Raw genomic sequence first — 20,613 nt, forward strand, 5'->3', positions numbered from 1 at the left:
CCTTCCTACTATGATTCAGTGCAGGTGTATTCTCTTCAGTTTTCCTGATCCTGGACCATGACTCTGCCAGTTCATTGTGAATTAGCATGTGTCATTCTTATGTGGGGCTGTGTCCAAGGGCCTCCAGAATAGAGCATACAAAGTTATCATATAAATTGACAAAAATGAAAAGAAGGAAATTTTTGTATTATACAATTTTTAGTTATAATCCTCACAATCATACAAGAATTTGCTAGATGCAAACTATTATAGAATAATAATCTACATGAATCCACTATAAACATTCAGTTGTTTAGTAATTGTTTCCTTTTTCCAACATTTAATATTTTGTGGATAATAGATGACTTTTTTTATTTTTTGAATAATGAGAATTTTTTGTAATTTGTATTAGCTAATGTTTTAAAACCCAATTTCTTTTTCAAACGTATCTTTAAACTCTGACCCATAATTGTTCCTGTCTGAAAGAACTGTAGGGACAAAAATGGAGAAGAGCCTGAGGAGGTCCAACGACAGGCCCAAAGGGCCCAAACTGGGATCCAGCTCAAGGGAAGGCCCCAAGGACTGACACTATTACTGAGGCTATGGTTTGCTCACAAAAAGACCTATCATGCCGGCCCTCCAAAAGACCCAACAAGCCTCTGAAAGAGTCAGATGCAGATATTTATACCCAACCAGTAGACAGAAGCTTCTGACCCCTGTGGTTGAATTAGGGAAAAGCTGGAAGAAACTGAGGATAAGGGGGACCCTGTAGGAGGACCAGCAGTCTCAACTAACTTGGACCCTTTAGATCTCTCAGACACCCGATCAACAACCAGGCAGCATATAAGAGCCGATATGAGGACCCAACACATAGGCAGCAGAGGCTGCTGGGTCTGGACTCAGTCAGAAAATATGCACCAAACCCTTAAAAGACTGGAAGCCCAGGGAATGGGGAGGTCTGGTGGGGTGGGGATATTCTCGTGGAGGTGAGGTGAGGGGAAGGATGTATGGGATGTGGCACAGGTAGAGGGTGGACTGGGAGGGGGATAATATCTGGCCTATAAATAAAAAAGATGAAATAAAAATTTAAAAAAGAACAGGAAGAAAAAAGTGTTTCTGTTAGATTTTGAACTTATAATATGAAAACATCATTCCCCCATCTCTTTCTACCCTCCATAACTCCCCAAATGCTCCTCTTTGTTTTCAAGTTCATGAACTCTTTTTCCTTTAATATATATATGTATATATATATATATATGTATTCTAGCAGCCACCTAGACACCTAGCCATCCAACAATGAAAACATTCTAAGCTGATTTTAGCAAGAATATCAAGTGATATTTTGAAAAGAATGTTACACTATATTAGCCATACCAATAAACAATTTAACAATGTATTAATATCTTCAAATAGATACAAATAAACTTTATCCTAAACATGAAAGAAACTTTTTCAACTTTCCAAAGAGCCAATGACTATAAATGTATGAATAAAATTAAATTCAGCAAAGGTAAAATTGTTATTTACCATATGATATAAAACAAATAGTGCAATTTTATTTTCTAGACAATAATTGTCTAATACTAAAGTGCCAAATGCAAAGAAACCATGAATATTTATACTAAAATTTTCATAAGTGAACTCAAGGCATATTTTGACCTAAATATTTCCTGATAAAAGAAATGTTCTTTATGAATAATCTAGTAATCCCCATCTGAATTTCTATGATATTTTATTTGGGCATAAATATAATGTGAACATGGTTAATTGTTTATGCAAATTGGCACATGACCTATTAATTTGCTACATAGTACTAAAACAATTTTTATTTTTAATATTCTAAAAAATATTTTATATTTTTAAATTTACATTTCAAATGTTATCACCTTTACCCATTTCCCATTCATAAACCCCCTATTCCCTTCCCCCTCCCACTTCTTCTATGAAGGTGTTTCCCTACCCATCCACCCACACCTTCCTGACTCCCCACCCTGACATTTCCCTATACTGGGGGTTCCAGCCTTGGCAGGACCATGGGCTTCTCCAGCCGTTGGTGCTCAAGAAGGCCAATCTCTGCTACATATACAGCTGGAGTCATGGGTCTGTCCATGTGTACTCTTTGGACAGTGGTTTAGACCGTGGGAGGTCTGGTTGGTTGGTATTGTTGTTCTTGTGGGGTTCTTATGTGGAAACCCTTCAGCTCTTTTAATCCTTTCTCTATGTCCTCCAGTGGGGAACCCATTCTCAGTTCAATGATTGTCTGCAAGCATCTGCCTCTATATTTGTCATGATCTGGCAGAGACTCTCAGAAGACAGCTATATCAGGCTCCCACCAGCATGCAATTCTTGGCATCAGCAATATTGTATTTTTAATTAAAAAATTATATTCATTTTGTGTAGGTCTTTATGGGGGAGGGGCTGTGTAGGTGACTGCAATCCGTGGAGACGGCAGAAGAAGGCATCCAGTTTCCTGGATCTGGCGTTAAGGGCAGCTGTGAGTTGCCCGATCTAGGTGACTGCTTAGGGTCTTCTGCAAAAGCAGCATATACTCTTAGTTACTGGGCCCTCCCTATAGTTCATAAATTGATTTTTTATCTAATTTGTTTCTATGAGTGATTTAGCCACTTTTAAATTGCTTCAAACTGCACAAACAATGTTACTAGATATAAAACAGGAACAGTTTGCTTCATTTCCATGTGTTTGGTGGGTTGTGGATAATTGGAGACTATAAATGAATAATTTTATTTGTTTATTTGATGATTCACTGGAAAAAATGGAAAAGAGAAGTGGATAGGCATGGGAGGTTATATTTAAATTCATTTTCGTTATCATTGTTTCTTCTCACACTTTTGTCTCCTCTGCAAATAGAAGATTCTCTTTTCTATGAAAGTGATTACTCTTTGTCTTCAAAACAAAAAAAAAGTGAGCAAACATCAAGCAAAACTGAAATTCTTTGTTGGCACTGAGGAAAAATGTTTTCGGTTCCTTGGACAATGGTACATTGAATACAATTGAAACTTATATGTCACATTTCTGAAGACTCAAGACTCAGGGCACTGGAACTTTGGTGAAGATTTTATTACTGATTCATAAATGACACTCATAATTCTGTCCATGCACATACAGGAATTGGGAAATTATCTCAGTTTTGCCTTTAAAAATTACTAGCTTATTTCATTTTTAATAACAACAAGTACTGGTCTTACAGATGATGGCCTCACTCTTCCAATGTCATTATTCCTTAAAAAACCCTCATCTTCTAATCCCTTCAATCTCAGAGTTTGTATTTAAATATACGAGTTCAGAATACAAATATTCAGTTCACAGTAGGCAATGAAAAACATTCCAGATTTCTCATGAAAATAGAGCTAGAATTCAAGTTGACAGACAATGACTTTTTCTATCTTGGTTTAAAAATCATCAAATTCATCAACTGAACAGAGGCTCACTGAAAAGCCAAATTCCCATCACTGCCTTACTTTCCTAAGTTCAACTTATCAAAAATTGCTAACTCTTTATGCAATATGTCAAAGACATTAATTTTTCTGTCATAATTTAGGGACTGAATGAGATGCTAGAGAGAGTCACATTATAATCAGATTGTGTATTGTAAAGTCCCCATGTACACAAAGATAAACAGTTAATTTGATTTAATCATAAAGTTAACTTTTGTTTACTTAGTTTTTTAATAATGATAAATCCATAAATGTTAGTGAAACATTTTTCTCCACATCACTTTTACATGGTCTCATCATTAGTTGTTAGTCTTGCTAACTAATTTTAGTTATTGGTAAATGATTCTGCAAATGACCAAGTTAAAGGATGATTGAGTTAAGTACTTTTTGTCCATTTTCATACGTGTGCATGATGTTTTTTCATATAACCAGTGTGTCTCTCCTCCCCTATGTCCAACTTCCAAGAATGATACCGTATTTGCTTACATAAGTTTGGGGGATCAAAATTCCAGTCCTAATTTTTTCTTAGCCAACACTTTGAACACTGGGTCTTCTCCCCAAACCCTAAGAACACTTAAATTTAGATGTGGTCTTCTTTAGATTTAGGATGAAAGACTCCTCAATATTGATCCAAGCAGTTAAGAAGTTACTGTGTCTAATGCATTTCCTTACGCCATAATTCAAAGCTAATGTAATTTTTCCTTAAAATCCATCCTTTATTCTTATTGAGAAATTATTTCTATCACTATTGAAAATAAATAATTTCTGTCTTTTTATAAAAATAAATATGAGAAACTATACTGTAATATTCTTACTGAAAATATGAACCTTAACATATAACACAAATACTGACTATTTTATTTTTGAGATACATGTAATAATTGTCATGATGAAGTATAGCCTAGAAGTGAAGTGCTGAAATCCGTGTGTTTAAACAAGTCTTAAGAATCATAACTTTGAGAACGTTTATTGCTTAAATGTAAACTATGGCTGAAGTCGTGTTTAAAAAACTTATTGCTTTTATATGTGAAGTGAAGTAAGCATTTCTTGTTTAAATAAAAGTACTCTGCTGTAATTCTTTGAAACTTTCTTTTGTTTGTAGAGCTACCTTTGGAAAAATTAAACCTCAAACATATGGGAAGCATTATATGGTAAGAACAGTTAAAGTTTTAAATTTGAAAAATATAGGGTATAGTTTGAATATATTTTCTTATAAATGTAATCTCCCTAAAATTATTTGGTTAAAACTAGAAGCATAAAACTTCAAACTTGATTAAATGTAAGAATTTTTAAATAAATACAGTTTTAAACCCCATATAATTTGTTTGCTTTAAACTTTAATACATGTGTGTGCATATGTTCATGTGTGTATATTATTCATTACTCTCTCTATCTCATGTGTGTGTGTGTGTATGTGTGTGTGTGTGTGCATGTGTGCATGTGTGCATGTGTGCACGTATGCCCATGAACAGATGCCAAGTTACTTTTAACTGTTTGGGTGTGAGTAGAGTTGGGTCATATTTGATGTGGAGATGTCTTCCTTAATCCCTCCATAACTTCCCACCATTTATATGTGTATACACACACACACACACACACACACACACACACACACACACACACACACATATATATATATATATATATATATATATATATATATATATATATGTCATGTAGTCTCTCACTGAAACTGAAGCTTGTCATTTCGAATAGGCTGGCTAACCAGAGAAGCCCCCATACCAAATCTACTTGTCTCTGTCCCCTTTGCCCAGGATTGGATTGGGTGCACCTACATTCTGCTTTAAGAAAGTTATTGTGGAGAATCTAAACCAGGGTTTCCTTGCTTATACAGTAAGTACTTGTCCATTGAGTTATCTCACCAGCCTCATTAAAGTATATTTAACTTGAAAACATTAGGTGTGATATTCAGAGTCCATTAGATTTTTAAACTCAGAATCCAGTAGATACTTAAATACAAAATAATGTTCAAGATGCACTAAATTTAACAACCCAAAGCAAATTAGGGCATTTTACAAATTTTGCTTAAGTTAAAAAGATGTTCATTGCTTTAACAAGCAGCTGCAGCTAAATAAAATGGATGTTTTGGTGATAGAAAAGTTTTGCTTTGTTGTATTGTTTTGTTTTCACATGGAGATTTTGCATCCAACTTTCAAAACTACTGGTATTTCAATCATGGTACATCAATACGTAAACTATCACAGGTTCCCTGTTTGAAAACCAACTCTGGTGCCTTGTAACAAACACATCATTTATAATAATCTCCTCACTCATTAATTTTTCTTCAACGTAGAACCCAACACTCTCATTTCAGCCCATTTCATGTAGAGATAAGAATATGTCATTTGTGGTATGTTCAATGGTATCTGTTCGGTTTCTTGACAGATTGAGTTACCTCATTGTTACTCATAGCTGAAGCACACAAGGACAGCACTGTTGCTCTGCCAAGGGACACAGAGACCCATTTCTGGATATATATTATGTCACAGAACATTTAGTCATACTCACAGCACAGATATATCATTAACCTCTTTCAAACAGATGGACTAAGAATGGCAGGTTTGGGGATCAATATCTGATAAGCAAAGGGCATATTAAACAATCTGACTCATCTCTGATGAGCTTAGACTTTTCCAAAAACTAACAGAAAAATCTCTGAAAAAGAAAGCAAAAAATGTACCTTAATGTTTGATTTATAGCACATACTTTGGCAATGGGAATTGATAAATAGCCTGTCATGCAATGGCTAGTTGAAATCAGTCACTATTTATTAATTAAAATAATCCTATATTTTAATATAAACAAAACATTTAAATTTAGAGCAAATACCAATGATTGCTAAAGTAACATTAAAATATTATTCCATAAATATTTAAGTTTGATCATAAATATAAATTACTTCTCACATAAAAAATATATTTTAATAGCCAAATAAAATTGAACAATTAAAAATTAAAATTGACAACGCTACCTTCACTGTTTGATGACTAAGTGTTGTAGAGCCACACATACAATGACTAAATTAAAATGACTTAACAAAAAACTTCTTGATAAAATGAGTGCAAATTCAACAAAACGTAAATCTACCAATCATATAGAATTATTGTACACTGAAGAACTAAATGACATGCCATTAACATTTACTTTTACTGTAATAAATAAACATAAGTGAAATTTCTGAAAATAATTATTAATATTACATTAAAATATATCTAGTTAATAAAGATTCTTAGAGACAGAAATGTTAAATATTTTTCTAAGTTTAAAATTAGAAATTGTAGCTACAAATTTAAGGCAATAATTATTTCATGTTTAATATTAACCACATTAGAGAGAAAATACACTACACATTATTTCTGTATGTGCACATGTGCTTTGTGAAGATAGTCTCTCACAATGCACCTGAAGCTCACTGTCTCTACTGGACTAGCTGCCATCATCCCCAAGGTGTCCTCCGGCCTTGGCCTCCTGGCAGCAGGATTACAGGTACGGGCTTGCCATAAGTGCAGATTTACTTGCATCAAGACTCAAGCCCTAAAGATTGTACAAGCACTTTACCTGACGAGCTATCCATCCAAGCAAGCTAAGTATGTATGTATATATGTATATATATATATATATTATTGAAAATATTTTTTTATTAACTTGAGTATTTCTTATATACATTTCGAGTGTTATTCCCTTTCCCGGTTTCCGGGCAAACATCCCCCTCCCCCCCTTCCTTATGGGTGTTCCCATCCCCACCCTCCCCCCATTGCCGCCCTCCCCCCAACAGTCTAGTTCACTGGGGGATCACTCTTAGCAGGACCCAGGGCTTCCCCTTCCACTGGTGCTCTTACTAGGATATTCATTGCTATCTATGAGGTCAGAGTCCAGGGTAAGTCCATGTATAGTCTTTAGGTAGTGGCTTAGTCCCTGGAAGCTCTGGTTGCTTGGCATTGTTGTACATATGGGGTCTCGAGCCCCTTCAAGCTCTTCCAGGTCTTTCTCTGATTCCTTCAACGGGGGTCCTATTCTCAGTTCAGTGGTTTGCTGCTGGCATTCGCCTCTGTATTTGCTGTATTCTGGCTGTGTCTTTCAGGAGCGATCTACATCTGGCTCCTGTCGGCCTGCACTTCTTTGCTTCATCCATCTTGTCTAATTGGATGGCTGTATATGTATGGACCACATGTGGGGCAGGCTCTGAATGGGTGTTCCTTCAGTCTCTGTTTTAATCTTTGCCTCTCTCTTCCCAGCCAAGGGAATTCTTGTTCCCCTTTTAAAGAGGGAGTGAAGCATTCACATTTTGATCATCCGTCTTGAGTTTCATTTGTTCTAGGCATCTAGGGTAATTCAAGCATTTGGGCTAATAGTCACTTATAAATGAGTGCATACCATGTATGTCTTTCTGTGATTGGGTTATCTCACTCAGGATGATATTTTCCAGTTCCAACCATTTACCTATGAATTTTATAGTGTCATTGTTTTTTATAGCTGAGTAATATTGCATTGTGTAGATGTACCACATTTTCTGTATCCATTCCTCTGTTGAAGGGCATCTGGTTCTTTCCACTTTCTGGCTATTATAAATAAGGCTGCTATGAACAAAGTGGAGCACGTGTCTTTTTTATATGTTGGGGCATCTTTTGGGTATATGCCCAAGAGAGGTATAGCTGGATCATCAGGCAGTTCAATGTCCAATTTTCTGAGGAACCTCCAGACTGATTTCCAGAATGGTTGTACCAGTCTGCAACCCCACCAACAATGGAGGAGTGTTCCTCTTTCTCCACATCCTCGCCAGCATCTGCTGCCACCTGAGTTTTTGATCTTAGCCATTCTCACTGGTGTGAGGTGAAATCTCAGGGTTGTTTTGATTTGCATTTCCCTTATGACTAAAGATGTTGAACATTTCTTTAGGTGTTTCTCAGCCATTCGGCATTCCTCAGCTGTGAATTATTTGTTTAGCTCTGAACCCCATTTTTTAATAGGGTTATTTGTCTCCCTGCGGTCTAACTTCTTGAGTTGTTTGTATATATTGGATATAAGCCACTATCTGTTGTAGGATTGGTGAACATCTTTTCCAAATCTGTTGGTTGCCCTTTTGTCCTAACCACAGTGTCCTTTGCCTTACAGAAGCTTCGCAGTTTTATGAGATCCCATTTGTCGATTCTTGATCTTAGAGCATAAGCAATTGGTGTTTTGTTCAGGAAATTTTTTCCAGTGCCCATGTGTTCCAGATGTTCCCTAGTTTTTCTTCCATTAGTTTGAGTGTGTCTGGTTTGATGTGGAGGTCCTTGATCCACTTGGACTTAAGCTTTGTACAGGGTGATAAGCATGGATCGATCTGCATTCTTGTACATGTTGACCTCCAGTTGAACCAGCACCATTTGCTGAAAATGCTATCTTTTTTCCATTGGATGGTTTTGGCTCCTTTGTCAAAAATCAAGTGACCATAGGTGTGTGGGTTCATTTCTGGGTCTTCAATTCTATTCCATTGGTCTATCTGTCTGCCTCCGTAGAAATACCATGCAGTTATTATCATTATTGCTCTGTAATTATGCTTGAGTTCAGGGATAGTGATTCCCCCTGAAGTCCTTTTACTGTTGAGGATAGTTTTAGCTATCCTGGGTTATTTGTTATTCCAGATGAATTTGCAAATTGTTCTGTTTAACTCTTTGAAGAATTGGATTGGTATTTTGATGGGGATTGCATTGAATCTGTAGATCGCTTTTGGTAAAATGGCCATTTTTACTATATTGATCCTGCCAATCCATGAGCATGGGAGATCTTTCCATCTTCTGAGGTCTTCTTCAATTTCTTTCTTCAGTGTCTTGAAGTTCTTATTGTACAAATCTTTTACTTGTTTGGTTAAAGTCACACCGAGGTATTTTATATTATTTGGGTCTATTATGAAGGGTGTCGTTTCCCTAATTTCTTTCTCGGCTTGTTTCTCTTTTGTGTAGAGGAAGGCTACTGATTTATTTGAGTTAATTTTATTCGCAGCCACTTTGCTGAAGTTGTTTATCAGCTTTAGTATTTCTCCTGTGGAACGTTTGGGATCACTTAAATATACTATCATATCATCTGCAAATAGTGATATTTTGACTTCTTTTTTCTGATCTGTATCCTCTTGACCTCCTTTTGTTGTCTGATTGCTCTGGATAGAACTTCAAGAACTATATTGAATAAGTAGGGAGAGAATGGGCAGCCTTGTCTAGTCCCTGATTTTAGTGGGATTGCTTCAAGTTTCTCTCCATTTAGTTTAATGTTAGCAACTGGTTTGCTGTATGTGGCTTTTACTATGTTTAGGTATGGGCCTTGAATTCCTATTCTTTCCAGGACTTTTATCATGAAGGTGTGTTGAATTTTGTCAAATGCTTTCTCAGCATCTAATGAAATGATCATGTGGTTTTGTTCTTTCAGTTTGTTTATATAATGGATCACGTTGATGGTTTTGCGTATATTAAACCATCCCTGCATGCCTGGGAGGAAGCCTACTTGAACATGGTGGATCATTGTTTTGATGTGCACTTGGATTCGGTTTGCCAGAATTTTATTTATTATTTTTGCGTCGATATTCATAAGGGAAATTGGTCTGAAGTTCTCTTTCTTTGTTTTCTCTTTGTGTGGTTTAGGTATAAGAGAAATTGTGGCTTCATAGAAGGAATTCGGTAGTTCTCCATCTGTTTCAATTTTGTGGAATAGTTTGGATAATATTGGTATGAGGTCTTCTATGAAGGTCTGATAGAATTCTGCACTAAACCTGTCTGGACCTGGGCTCTTTTTGGTTGGGAGACCTTTAATGACTGCTTCTATTTCCTTAGGAGTTATGGGGTTGTTTAACTGGTTTATCTGTTCCTGATTTAACTTTGGTACCTGGTATCTGTCTAGGAAATTGTCCCTTTCCTGAAGATTTTCAAGTTTTGTTGAATATAGGCTTTTATAGTAAGATCTGATGATTTTTTGAATTTCCTCTGAATCTGTAGATACGTCTCCCTTTTCATTTCTGATTTTGTTAATTTGGACACATTCTCTGTGTCCTTTCCTTAGTCTGGCTAAGGGTTTATCTATCTTGTTGATTTTCTCAAAGAACCAACTTTTGGTTCTGTTGATTCTTTCTATGGTCCTTTTTGTTTCTACTTGGTTGATTTCAGCTCTGAGTTTGATTATTTCCTGCCTTCTACTCCTCCTGGGTGTATTTGCTTCTTTTTGTTCTAGAGCTCTTAGGTGTGCTGTCAAGCTGCTGACATATGCTCTTTCCTGTTTCTTTCTGCAGGCACTCAGAGCTATGAGTTTTCCTCTTAGCCCAGCTTTCATTGTGTCCCATAAGTTTGGGTATGTTGTACCTTCATTTTCATTAAATTATAAAAAGTTTTTAATTTCTTTCTTTATTTCTTCCTTGACCAGGTTATCACTGAGTAGAACATTGTTCAATTTCCACGTATATGTGGGCATTCTTCCCTTATTTTATTGAAGACCAGTTTCAGGCAGTGGTATTCCGATAGCATGCATGGGCTTATTTCTATCTTTCTGTACCTGTTGAGGCCCATTTTTTGACCAATTATATGGTCAATTTTGGAGAAAGTACCATGAGGAGCTGAGAAGAAGGTGTATCCTTTTGCTTTAGAATAGAATGTTCTAGAAATATCTGTTATGTCCACTTGGCTAATGACTTCTCTTAGTCTGTCTACGTCTCTGTTTAATTTCTGTTTCCATGATATGTCCATTGATGAGAGTGGGGTGTTGAAATCTCCTACTATTATTGTGTGAGGTGCAATGTGTGTTTTGAGCTTTAGTAAGGTTTCTTTTACGTATGTAGGTGCCCTTGTATTTGTGGCATAGATATTTAGGATTGAGAGTTCATCTTGGTGGATTTTTCCTTTGATGAATATGAAGTGTCCTTCCTTAACTTTTTTGATGACTTTTAGTTGAAAATTGATTTTATTTGATATTAGAATGGCTACTCCAGCTTGCTTGTTCTGACCATTTGCTTGGAAAGTTGTTTTCCACCCTTTCACTCTGAGGTAGTGTCTGTCTTTGTCTTTGAGGTGTGTTTCCTGTAGGCAGCAGAATGCAGGGTCCTCCTTGCATATCCAGTTTGTTAATCTATGTCTTTTTATTGGGGAGTTGAGGCCATTGATGTTGAGAGATATTAAGGAATAGTGATTATTGCTTCCTGTTATATTCATATTTGGATGTGAGGTTATGTTTGTGTGCTTTTCTTCTCTTTGCTTTGTTGCCAAGACGATTAGTTTCTTGCTTCTTCTAGGGTATAGCTTGCCTCCTTATGTTGGGCTTTATCATTTATTATCCTTTGTAGTGCTGGATGTGTAGAAAGATATTGTGTAAATATGGTTTTGTCATGGAATATCTTGGTTTCTCCATCTATGTTAATTGAGAGTTTTGCTGGATACAGTAACCTGGGCTGGCATTTGTGTTCTCTTAGGGTCTGTATGACATCAGTCCAGGATCTTCTGGCCGTCATAGTTTCTGGCGAAAAGTCTGGAGTGATTCTGATAGGTCTGCCTTTATATGTTACTTGACCTTTTTCCCTTACTGCTTTTAATATTCTTTCTTTTTTTGTGCGTTTGGTGTTTTGACTATTATGTGACGGGAGGTGTTTCTTTTCTGGTCCAATCTATTTGGAGTTCTGTAGGCTTCTTGTATGCCTATGGGTATCTCTTTTTTTTAGGTTAGGGAAGTTTTCTTCTATGATTTTGTTGAAGATATTTACTGGTCCTTTGAGCTGGGAGTCTTCACTCTCTTCTATACCTATTATCCTTACGTTTGATCGTCTCATTGAGTCCTGGATTTCCTGTATGTTTTGGACCAGTAGCTTTTTCCGTTTTACATTATCTTTGACAGTTTATTCAATGATTTCTATGGAATCTTCTGCTCCTAAGATTCTCTCTTCCATCTCTTGTATTCTGTTGGTGAAGCTTGTATCTACAGCTCCTTGTCTCTTCTTTTGGTTTTCTATACCCAGGGTTGTTTCCATGTGTTCTTTCTTGATTGCTTCTATTTCCATTTTTAATTCCTTCAACTGTTTGATTGTGTTTTCCTGGAATTCTTTCAGGGATTTTTGAGTCTCCTCTCTATGGGCTTCTACTTGTTTATTTATGTTTTCCTGGAATTCTTTCAGGCATTTTTGCAATTCCTCTCTGTAGGCTTCTACTTCTTTATTAATGTTTTCCTGTGTTTCTCTAAGGGAGTTCTTCACGTCTTTCTTGAAGTCCTCCAGCATCATGATCAAATATGATTTTGAAACTAGATCTTGCTTTTCTGGTGTGTTTGGATATTCCATGTTTGTTTTGATGGGAGAATTGGGCTCCGATGGTGCCATGTAGTCTTGGTTTCTGTTGCTTGGGTTGCTGCACTTGCCTCTCGCCATCAGATTATCTCTAGTGTTACTTTGTTCTGCTATTTCTGACAGTGGCTAGACTGTCCTATAAGCCCGTGTGTCAGGAGTGCTGTAGACCTGTTTTCCTGTTTTCTTTCCGCCTATTACAGGGACAGAGTGTTCTGCTTTCAGGCGTGTAGTTTTTCCTATCTACAGGTCTTCAGCTGTTCCTGTGGGCCTGTGTCTTGAGTTCACCAGGCAGGTCACTTGCAGCAGAAAAGTTGGTCTTACCTGTGGTCCCAAGGCTCAAGGTTGCTTGCGGGGTGCTGCCCACGAGCTCTCTGTGGGGGCAGCAACCAAGAAGATCTGCACCACCGTTCCCGGGAGCTTCCGTGCACCACGGTTCCAGATGGCATTTGGTGTTTTCCTCCGGAATCAGTAATGTGTGCAGAGTGCAGTCTCTTCTGGTTTCCCAGGTGTGTCTGCTTCTCTGAAGGTTTAGCTCTCCCTCCCATGGGATTTGGGTGCAGAGAACTGTTTATCCGGTCTGTTCCTCCAGGTTCCGGAGGTGTCTCAGGTGCAGGGGTCCTGCCGCTCCTGGGCCCTCCCCCACGGGAGCCCAGAGGCCTTATACAGTTTCCTCTTGGGCCAGGGATGTGGGCAGGGGTGGGCAGTATTGGTGGTCTCTTCCACTCTGCAGCCTCAGGAGTGCCCACCTGACCAGGCGGTGAGGTCTCTCTCCCACGGGGTCTCGAAAATATTTTATACACAGTATATTCTAACCAAACTTTTATTTCACTAATCTCCTCTAAGATCCTCCCCATGTCCCTGTCCATCCAAGCCCGTATCTTTCTTTTTCTCTTTACAAAAGTAACAGTTAAACCATTTTGGCCTATGCCAAATAACAACTATCCCAAGTCTGAATCATCTATATTTCCATAGTTTTGTACAATGCACAATCTATTAAAGAAGACAATGGAAAAGGACATACCTGTTATTTCCAAGACTTTTGGAAAAAATAGTCTCCAGAATTGGCACTGGGGAGCCCGGAGTTTAGAGTTTATTTTTGACTTCTCTGTGTTCAAGGTTAGGTATTTTTGTTCAGTACTTGTGAAGACAGGCCACACTGTGCTATTGCCCTGAGTCCCATTGGGATGTCTAGATAATTAAACAGAGACATTACAGTTTTTATGAGAACATTGTTGGATAAAAATATTGTCCTCTGAACGTTCTAATAAATTTCAAACAATCTGAAAAGAGTGTCTCCATCTAAATGACAAGAAGAATAAATGAAATGATATTCAGGATGTCTAGCATAAATAAACTTATTTTAATAACTTGAACTAACATGTTAAAGGCAGTTATAGAAAAAAAATTCCCACATTTTGGTATAATATGGGAAATATTTTAATTTTTAAAAATATGTCTTGATTTAACTTAAACACACTCAATAAGGCAATGTTCATTTTACCCCATTATCTTTCTGTATAAGAGACCTAAACTTTGTTCTGTTACTTTTAATTTTTTACAGTCCAGTTTTAATAGTCAACATTTACCTCACGAATTCAATCCTCACGCATTCAGCTAATTCTCATTAATGCAGTCAGGTTATGACATTAAACATCTCCTTATTATACTTATCTTACTCTTCTAGGAAAGTGTCATGCCTCATTTTAAAATCCTCTTATTGATCTCTTGTTTTACTACTTAAAAAGTATTAATTAGAGGCAACAAAATGTTTCATCAGGTACTTGCCTCCAAGTCAGATAATTTCCGTTTGATTCCAGGTAAAAGGAAAGAATTTATTCCTGAAAGTGGTTCTTTGATTTATACATGGGATATATATATATATATATATATATATATATATATATATATATATATATATCATGTACACATGTAGATATACTCAAACAAAATTTCATTATTTTGCCCTTAAATTCAGTTCAAATTAAAGAACATGACTTAAACACATTTCTTACTATTTTCAAGTATATAAAACACTCAGTATGAATTAGAATTATTCTCTTTAATATCCATCCTTGTTTCCTTAAAAAGTTAGAGTGAGAAAAACTATGGAAGTAAAGAACCATCAGTGCAACACGCCTTGAAACTATGTCTAACAGAGACAGGATATCACATTTGAAAAGAGATTATCCAAGAAATGGGAATTTGGGTAAAACAAGGAAAGGAGAATAGGAGCAGAACCAGAAATATATTCAGGAAAGCCAGAGAGGGGACAGACATATATAAAGTGAAGAACGAATCTGATACTTACACCAGATAATGATAAGTGGTGCCTTCACGAATAAGAGCCATGAAGCTAGTTTGGGGTTAGATTATTGCTGTAGTTACAATTACATCTGACAATCAGAAAGACAGTGGAATTTCACTTGCGTAGGCTTATTGTTCTTCAAGGGAATGAGGCCTCAACTGTAATGTGTTATGTAGAATACTGTGTAAGGCTGTGATGTAAGTATTCGCATTTCTTTAATGAAAAGAGGTCAGAAGTGACAGAAATCAAATTTTTTTTCTGTTCTCTCAGCTTTTTACCTTACGCAAAATAACAGAGGAAAAAAATTACTTTAACGTTCTATAAACTTCCTATGAAAAACTCCATTATTCAACTAGGATTTATATATTGTTACTAGAAAGAAATTTGCAAGTAGTATTTGGAGATGTAAAACTTTGAGGTTGAGTGGAAACTCTGAAATGAAAAAAGTTTGGAAGAAAAGCTGATGTTCATCCAAAACAGTTATCTACAGCAGATTTTGCCAGGAACTTGTGCTGAATAAGCCCCATAAATTCCCATTTCATCACAGGTGCAGGAATACTCAAGCATGAATTTAGGAGCTTTAGCAACAAATAACTTCCTGACGGACTAGTTGATTTTATGTGGGAATGGGATGATTGGGTAAGGATTATTAATAAGCAGAGCTATTTAAGGTAAACCAATATCAACCTAGAATTGAGGCTTACAGCTTTAGGGTATTATTTGAAGGAGGTCAAGAGGAAAATATAGTCTGATCACAGATGGCACATTGCCTGGGAGAATCACGGAGTTCTTCACCTTTCTTTAAAAGCTGTAGAAACCAACAGGTCCAGCTGTTGGAGGCTGGATATTAAATAAAGAGAACCAGTGGTGTGATTCAAAATGGCAATTTTGATGCTCCTAAACTACCTACTTTCATTCTAATTCCTCTCTAATTAACTTATGGAAATGTTTTAAATGCACACTCATTCCTGGCTTCTGAAATAGGGACCTAAGACAGAGCTGACGTTTTCATGAGTTCAAGAGCAGAACGGTTATGTCAAATTCAGTGAGCACTTAGCAAGCTTTGTCCTTTGAAATGACTTATAATGTCCTACATTGTAACTTTGGGGCAATAAATTTCCTCTGCTCAAGGATGCAGATATGGTTTTCAAAAACATGACTGAAGCAGCTATTCAAGTGACAGAACAATTTACTCTCTAATTTGAACAAATCTCACAAGAATTGAATCTTAAAAAGAGATATAATTGCCTTCCTGACTGTATCAATTAAAAACTTGTGAAATGTAGTATATTTCCCAGACACAGGATTCTGAAACAGAATGTAATTCAGGTCTCACTTAGAAGATACATTTGAACATCTTGAGTTTGCTATTTCTGTGAAACATTTTCTGCTTTTGTCACAAAATAAAGACTTGAAAGCGATTACAACATAAAAAGTGTCAAGAAGCAGTGAGTGAACCTTTATTTTTATTGCCAGGTACTTTTCACTTTGAGATATACAAAATGCTCAAAAGCTCACTTATGATTTTTCTCTTATGTAAATGTGGAAGGTTATGAGGCACAGTCAGGTTAAGAAACAAAAGCAATTACTTTTTTTCTGCCTAGGTACAAAACTGTTTCCCGCATCTTATAAATATCTGGGCAGACATTTAATAATTTCATTTATGGAATAGATTAAGAAAATCATAAGTATTATTGTAGGGCATCCTGGTAAGAAATGGTAAGCATTTAGTTTTATCTTTCAGTTTTCTTATAAAATGCAATCCTACCCCTGCCTTATTTAAGAAGAACTAAGATAAATTATGTGGCAGGGAAATGGTTCTGTCAGTAGTGTTTGCCACAGAAAATATGACAAGCTGCATTTGGATCCTTGCTCTCCATGTAAAATCTTGTTGTGGCAGCTTTTCTGTAATTTCCAGGACTGAAGCAGGAGACAGATCCCTGATGCTTACAGTCTGGAGAATCTAGATGAATTAATAAAATTCAGGTTCATTGATAAATCAGGTCTCAAAGTAATGTGGAAAGTGACTCCTGAAGAAACCTAATGCGTGTCTGTGGGCATGCATGCATACACACGCACACGCACATGCACACACACACACAAACACACACACACATGCACAAAATGCACACACACACACATGAACGCACAAAATGCACACACACACACTCTCCAAAACATATATACATATACAACTAACACACACAAAATATACCGTGAATTAATTTAGAACATAGTTACAATAATGTAATAATGTTAGATATTTAATTTTAAAGTAAAAGTATTTGGAGTATGCTTTAAAATTCAATAAAATAAAAATCGTGGTCAATAATTATAAATTGAAGAACCAACCACCTGAAATAATTAAATGTTTGGTAAAATAGTTTGGAAGACAGAAGTACCCTAAATATGCTATTAAATATCCAAATATTGATGAGTATGTTCTCCAAAAACATAAATAAATGAAGTTCTATGTTAAGAACTAGAGGGTGTATTTGAGAGTTTGAGCCCATCCATCCATTTGTTCCACCAAATATTTCAGTAGTTTTATTCATTTTTTATTTCAAATATTACTGTAATCATTTTATGTTGAACATGATATCTATTCTATAAAATATATACTAATGAGACAAATAAAATACAGTAGCAATCTGTATTAGATAGACTACAAATGAAGAGTGTGAAAACTAATGAAAGGAGAATGAGTCTCAGAGAGAAATATAGTTAACTCTTTATTCCATGTTTAAAATGACATCTGCCTTCATATTACTGAGATATTGTATGATCCTTTCATACATGAATATAGTGCATAATAATACACATACTTATTTCCTTAAAAAGTCATCATCAGTATGCTGAAAAATATGACTTGATTTTGAAATTAACCTTCACTTTTTGTTTATCACACTATATCTGATACTATATACTATAAGTTGTCTCATTATGTCTATGTGATAATTTTGTTTAATAGAATGACTCCAGTTAGGGATGGCTACACTGATAATTACAGTCTTGGAATCCATTGGATATGATACATAGGTACCTTGTATGAGGTGGGCATAAATGAATGCAGTAGCTACTGCTGTTAATTTGGGGCAGGTGTCAAGTTGTCTTCAGATGATCTATATGGACACATTGCTTAGGAATTTTAAAATATTGATATATGAATACAAAGTTACAATCACTGAGGGATTAGATGCATTGTAGAGAGATATTTGAGGATGGTTAGAAAATAAATATGTAGAAGAATAAGTGTGAACATTAAGGTCCGATTTTACATGGTGAGACCAGATGATAATTGTTCAAATACTACACATGGTATGAATACCTATAAGAAAGTTTTTTTCAGCATTTTAATGCAGTGCAATGGTAAGGAGAAACCATATTGAATACCCTAATTGACCAGCACATATTGTAGACATATACTAAAGTATGACATTGCATGTTTTATATATGGCCAAATAGTATGCATTAGCTTTACGTTTAAAAAGCTGGAATGAAAGTTTCACTTATTTAATAATTTTTTAATTCATTTCATGAATTTTATGTGATACTCTATAAGATACATAACTGAAATTCTAATACTATTTTAAAATATCAGAAGAGGCAAGAAGATACACATTTTGATCACTTGTTGAAAAGTTAATTCGACATTAAATTTGAGATTGAGTAAATTTGAGTTGGAATTTGTGTAATGAATTATTGTGAATAATCCATACTACTGACAGAACATCTACTTTCAAAATGTTTTGCAATGTATTTAATATGGTGTTTTACTAGAAACACCAAAAGTCTGAGCCCGTGTGTTATTTTGAACACAAGACACTGCATTCAGAAGTGCACATTTTGCAGGCTGCATAATAAATGTTTTCTCGGGTCACTTTTCATGTCCTTCCCACTCATCTACTCAGAGAGGCCTTCCCTCATAATTCCACCAAAGCAGTCACCATTTCTATTTTCTATTCCTTTATCCTATGTGCTACACTCTCCATTCCTTCTTCTGTCCTCCCTCCCCTGTCACTCCTTCAGTTTCTCTCCCTTTCTTCCCCTTTTTCTCTATCTCTGCCTCACTCTATTTTTTTCTTTTGTCCTTGAAGTCTAAGATTCATCTCAACCTTCATTTGATTGTCTTATTCTCAGCAGGTAGCTAGGCCTGCATCGTTTGAAGGGAGGAAGAAAACCCAGGATTTTTTATGAGTAGTATATAAAGACATTTTATGTTATACATATGTAAATACACATACTAAATAAAATATTATATATACTATTTTTACAGTTTCACATATTAAAATGTGTCTCATGTTCTCATTATTTTTCTATGATATTTTCACATTTAAACAAATTAACTGATAACAGAGTATGAAATGTGTCTAAAGTCTCACCTCTATAAAGTAAATATGGAATTTAGAGCTATCAGGAGTAATGACGTTCTACATTAACAAAGAGAGCACGAGAAAGTAAGGCATGAATCTCATGACTAGCAGAGTTGCCAGCTAATGAAAATGTTCACACCTTATTTCTCTTATTTTCACATATTTATATAATGGACGGGCAAAATAACTTTCACAAAATAAACAAATCCATGCTCAGTCTTTCCATCCACGATAAAAATAAAAACATGGCATAGATCAATTTCAGGAAGACTAGAGAAACACCAGGCCTGTTCGATTTCTTTTTTTTTTTTTTTTGTAAATAATTTTTTTTATTATTAACTTGAGTATTTCTTATATACATTTCAAGTGTTATTCCCTTTCCCAGTTTCCGGGCAAACATCCCCCTCCCCCCTCCCCTTTCTTATCAGTGTTCCCCTCCCCACCCTCCCCCCATTGTCCCCCTCCCCCCAACAGTCTAGTTCACTGGGGGTTCAGTCTTAGCAGGACCCAGGGCTTCCCCGTCCACTGGTGCTCTTACTAGGATATTCATTGCTACCTATAAGGTCAGAGTCCAGGGTCAGTTCGATTTCTAAAGCTCTACTAGAGTAAGATATCTGAAGAAGGAAAGTATTATTTGAATGCATGGTCTTGTAGGTTTCAACTTATGGCCAAATGCCTCCATTATTTTTGGACTGCACAATGGTAGAATACCACTATGTTGGAATTGTGCAGAGTACGTGACCATGGAGATGTTGAAGCAAAGATAATATGGACAACTCGCCTATGTCCTCCAGTGCACCTGCTTCTTCCTTTTGATTCCTTTCCACAAATGCAGTTACTTGTCAAGTCACGAATGGACTGATCCATGGATAAAGCCTGAATCCTTCTTGTCCATTTGTAACTTCAAAGCCCCTGAGATGGCAATACTGGAAATTTAGGGAGACATATCTGGTCTAAACCACAACATGAATGAAACATACAATGATAAATGAAAGAATGACAAATGGAAATTAAGAAATAAAAATAGGGTTTCTTCCAAGTTTATCTACTGGGCTTCATTTTGCGTAAACAAAACTCTTTAGGCCAAATTTGGTCATCAAGTAGACTTCAAATTCATTCTAAGAGAATTTTCTGCTGCTGTGATATCTTGATAAATTTGTCCAAGTTTTATTATTTATTTCACATAATTAA

The 20,613-nt window shown here is 36.0% G+C and overlaps 1 protein-coding gene across 1 annotated transcript in view; it reads right to left on the reverse strand.

Annotated features, from left to right (window-relative positions):
- Bche (butyrylcholinesterase) overlaps window positions 1–20,613 on the reverse strand; it is a 92,472-nt gene that overhangs the window by 2,157 nt on the left and 69,702 nt on the right. Inside the window, 1 exon segment of the mRNA NM_022942.1 lies at window positions 13,766–13,932. Within this exon segment, the coding sequence (NP_075231.1) occupies window positions 13,766–13,932 (167 nt within the window).

This window comes from Rattus norvegicus, chromosome 2 (assembly GCF_036323735.1).
Source record: "Rattus norvegicus strain BN/NHsdMcwi chromosome 2, GRCr8, whole genome shotgun sequence".
NCBI classification, from domain to species: Eukaryota; Metazoa; Chordata; class Mammalia; order Rodentia; family Muridae; genus Rattus; species Rattus norvegicus.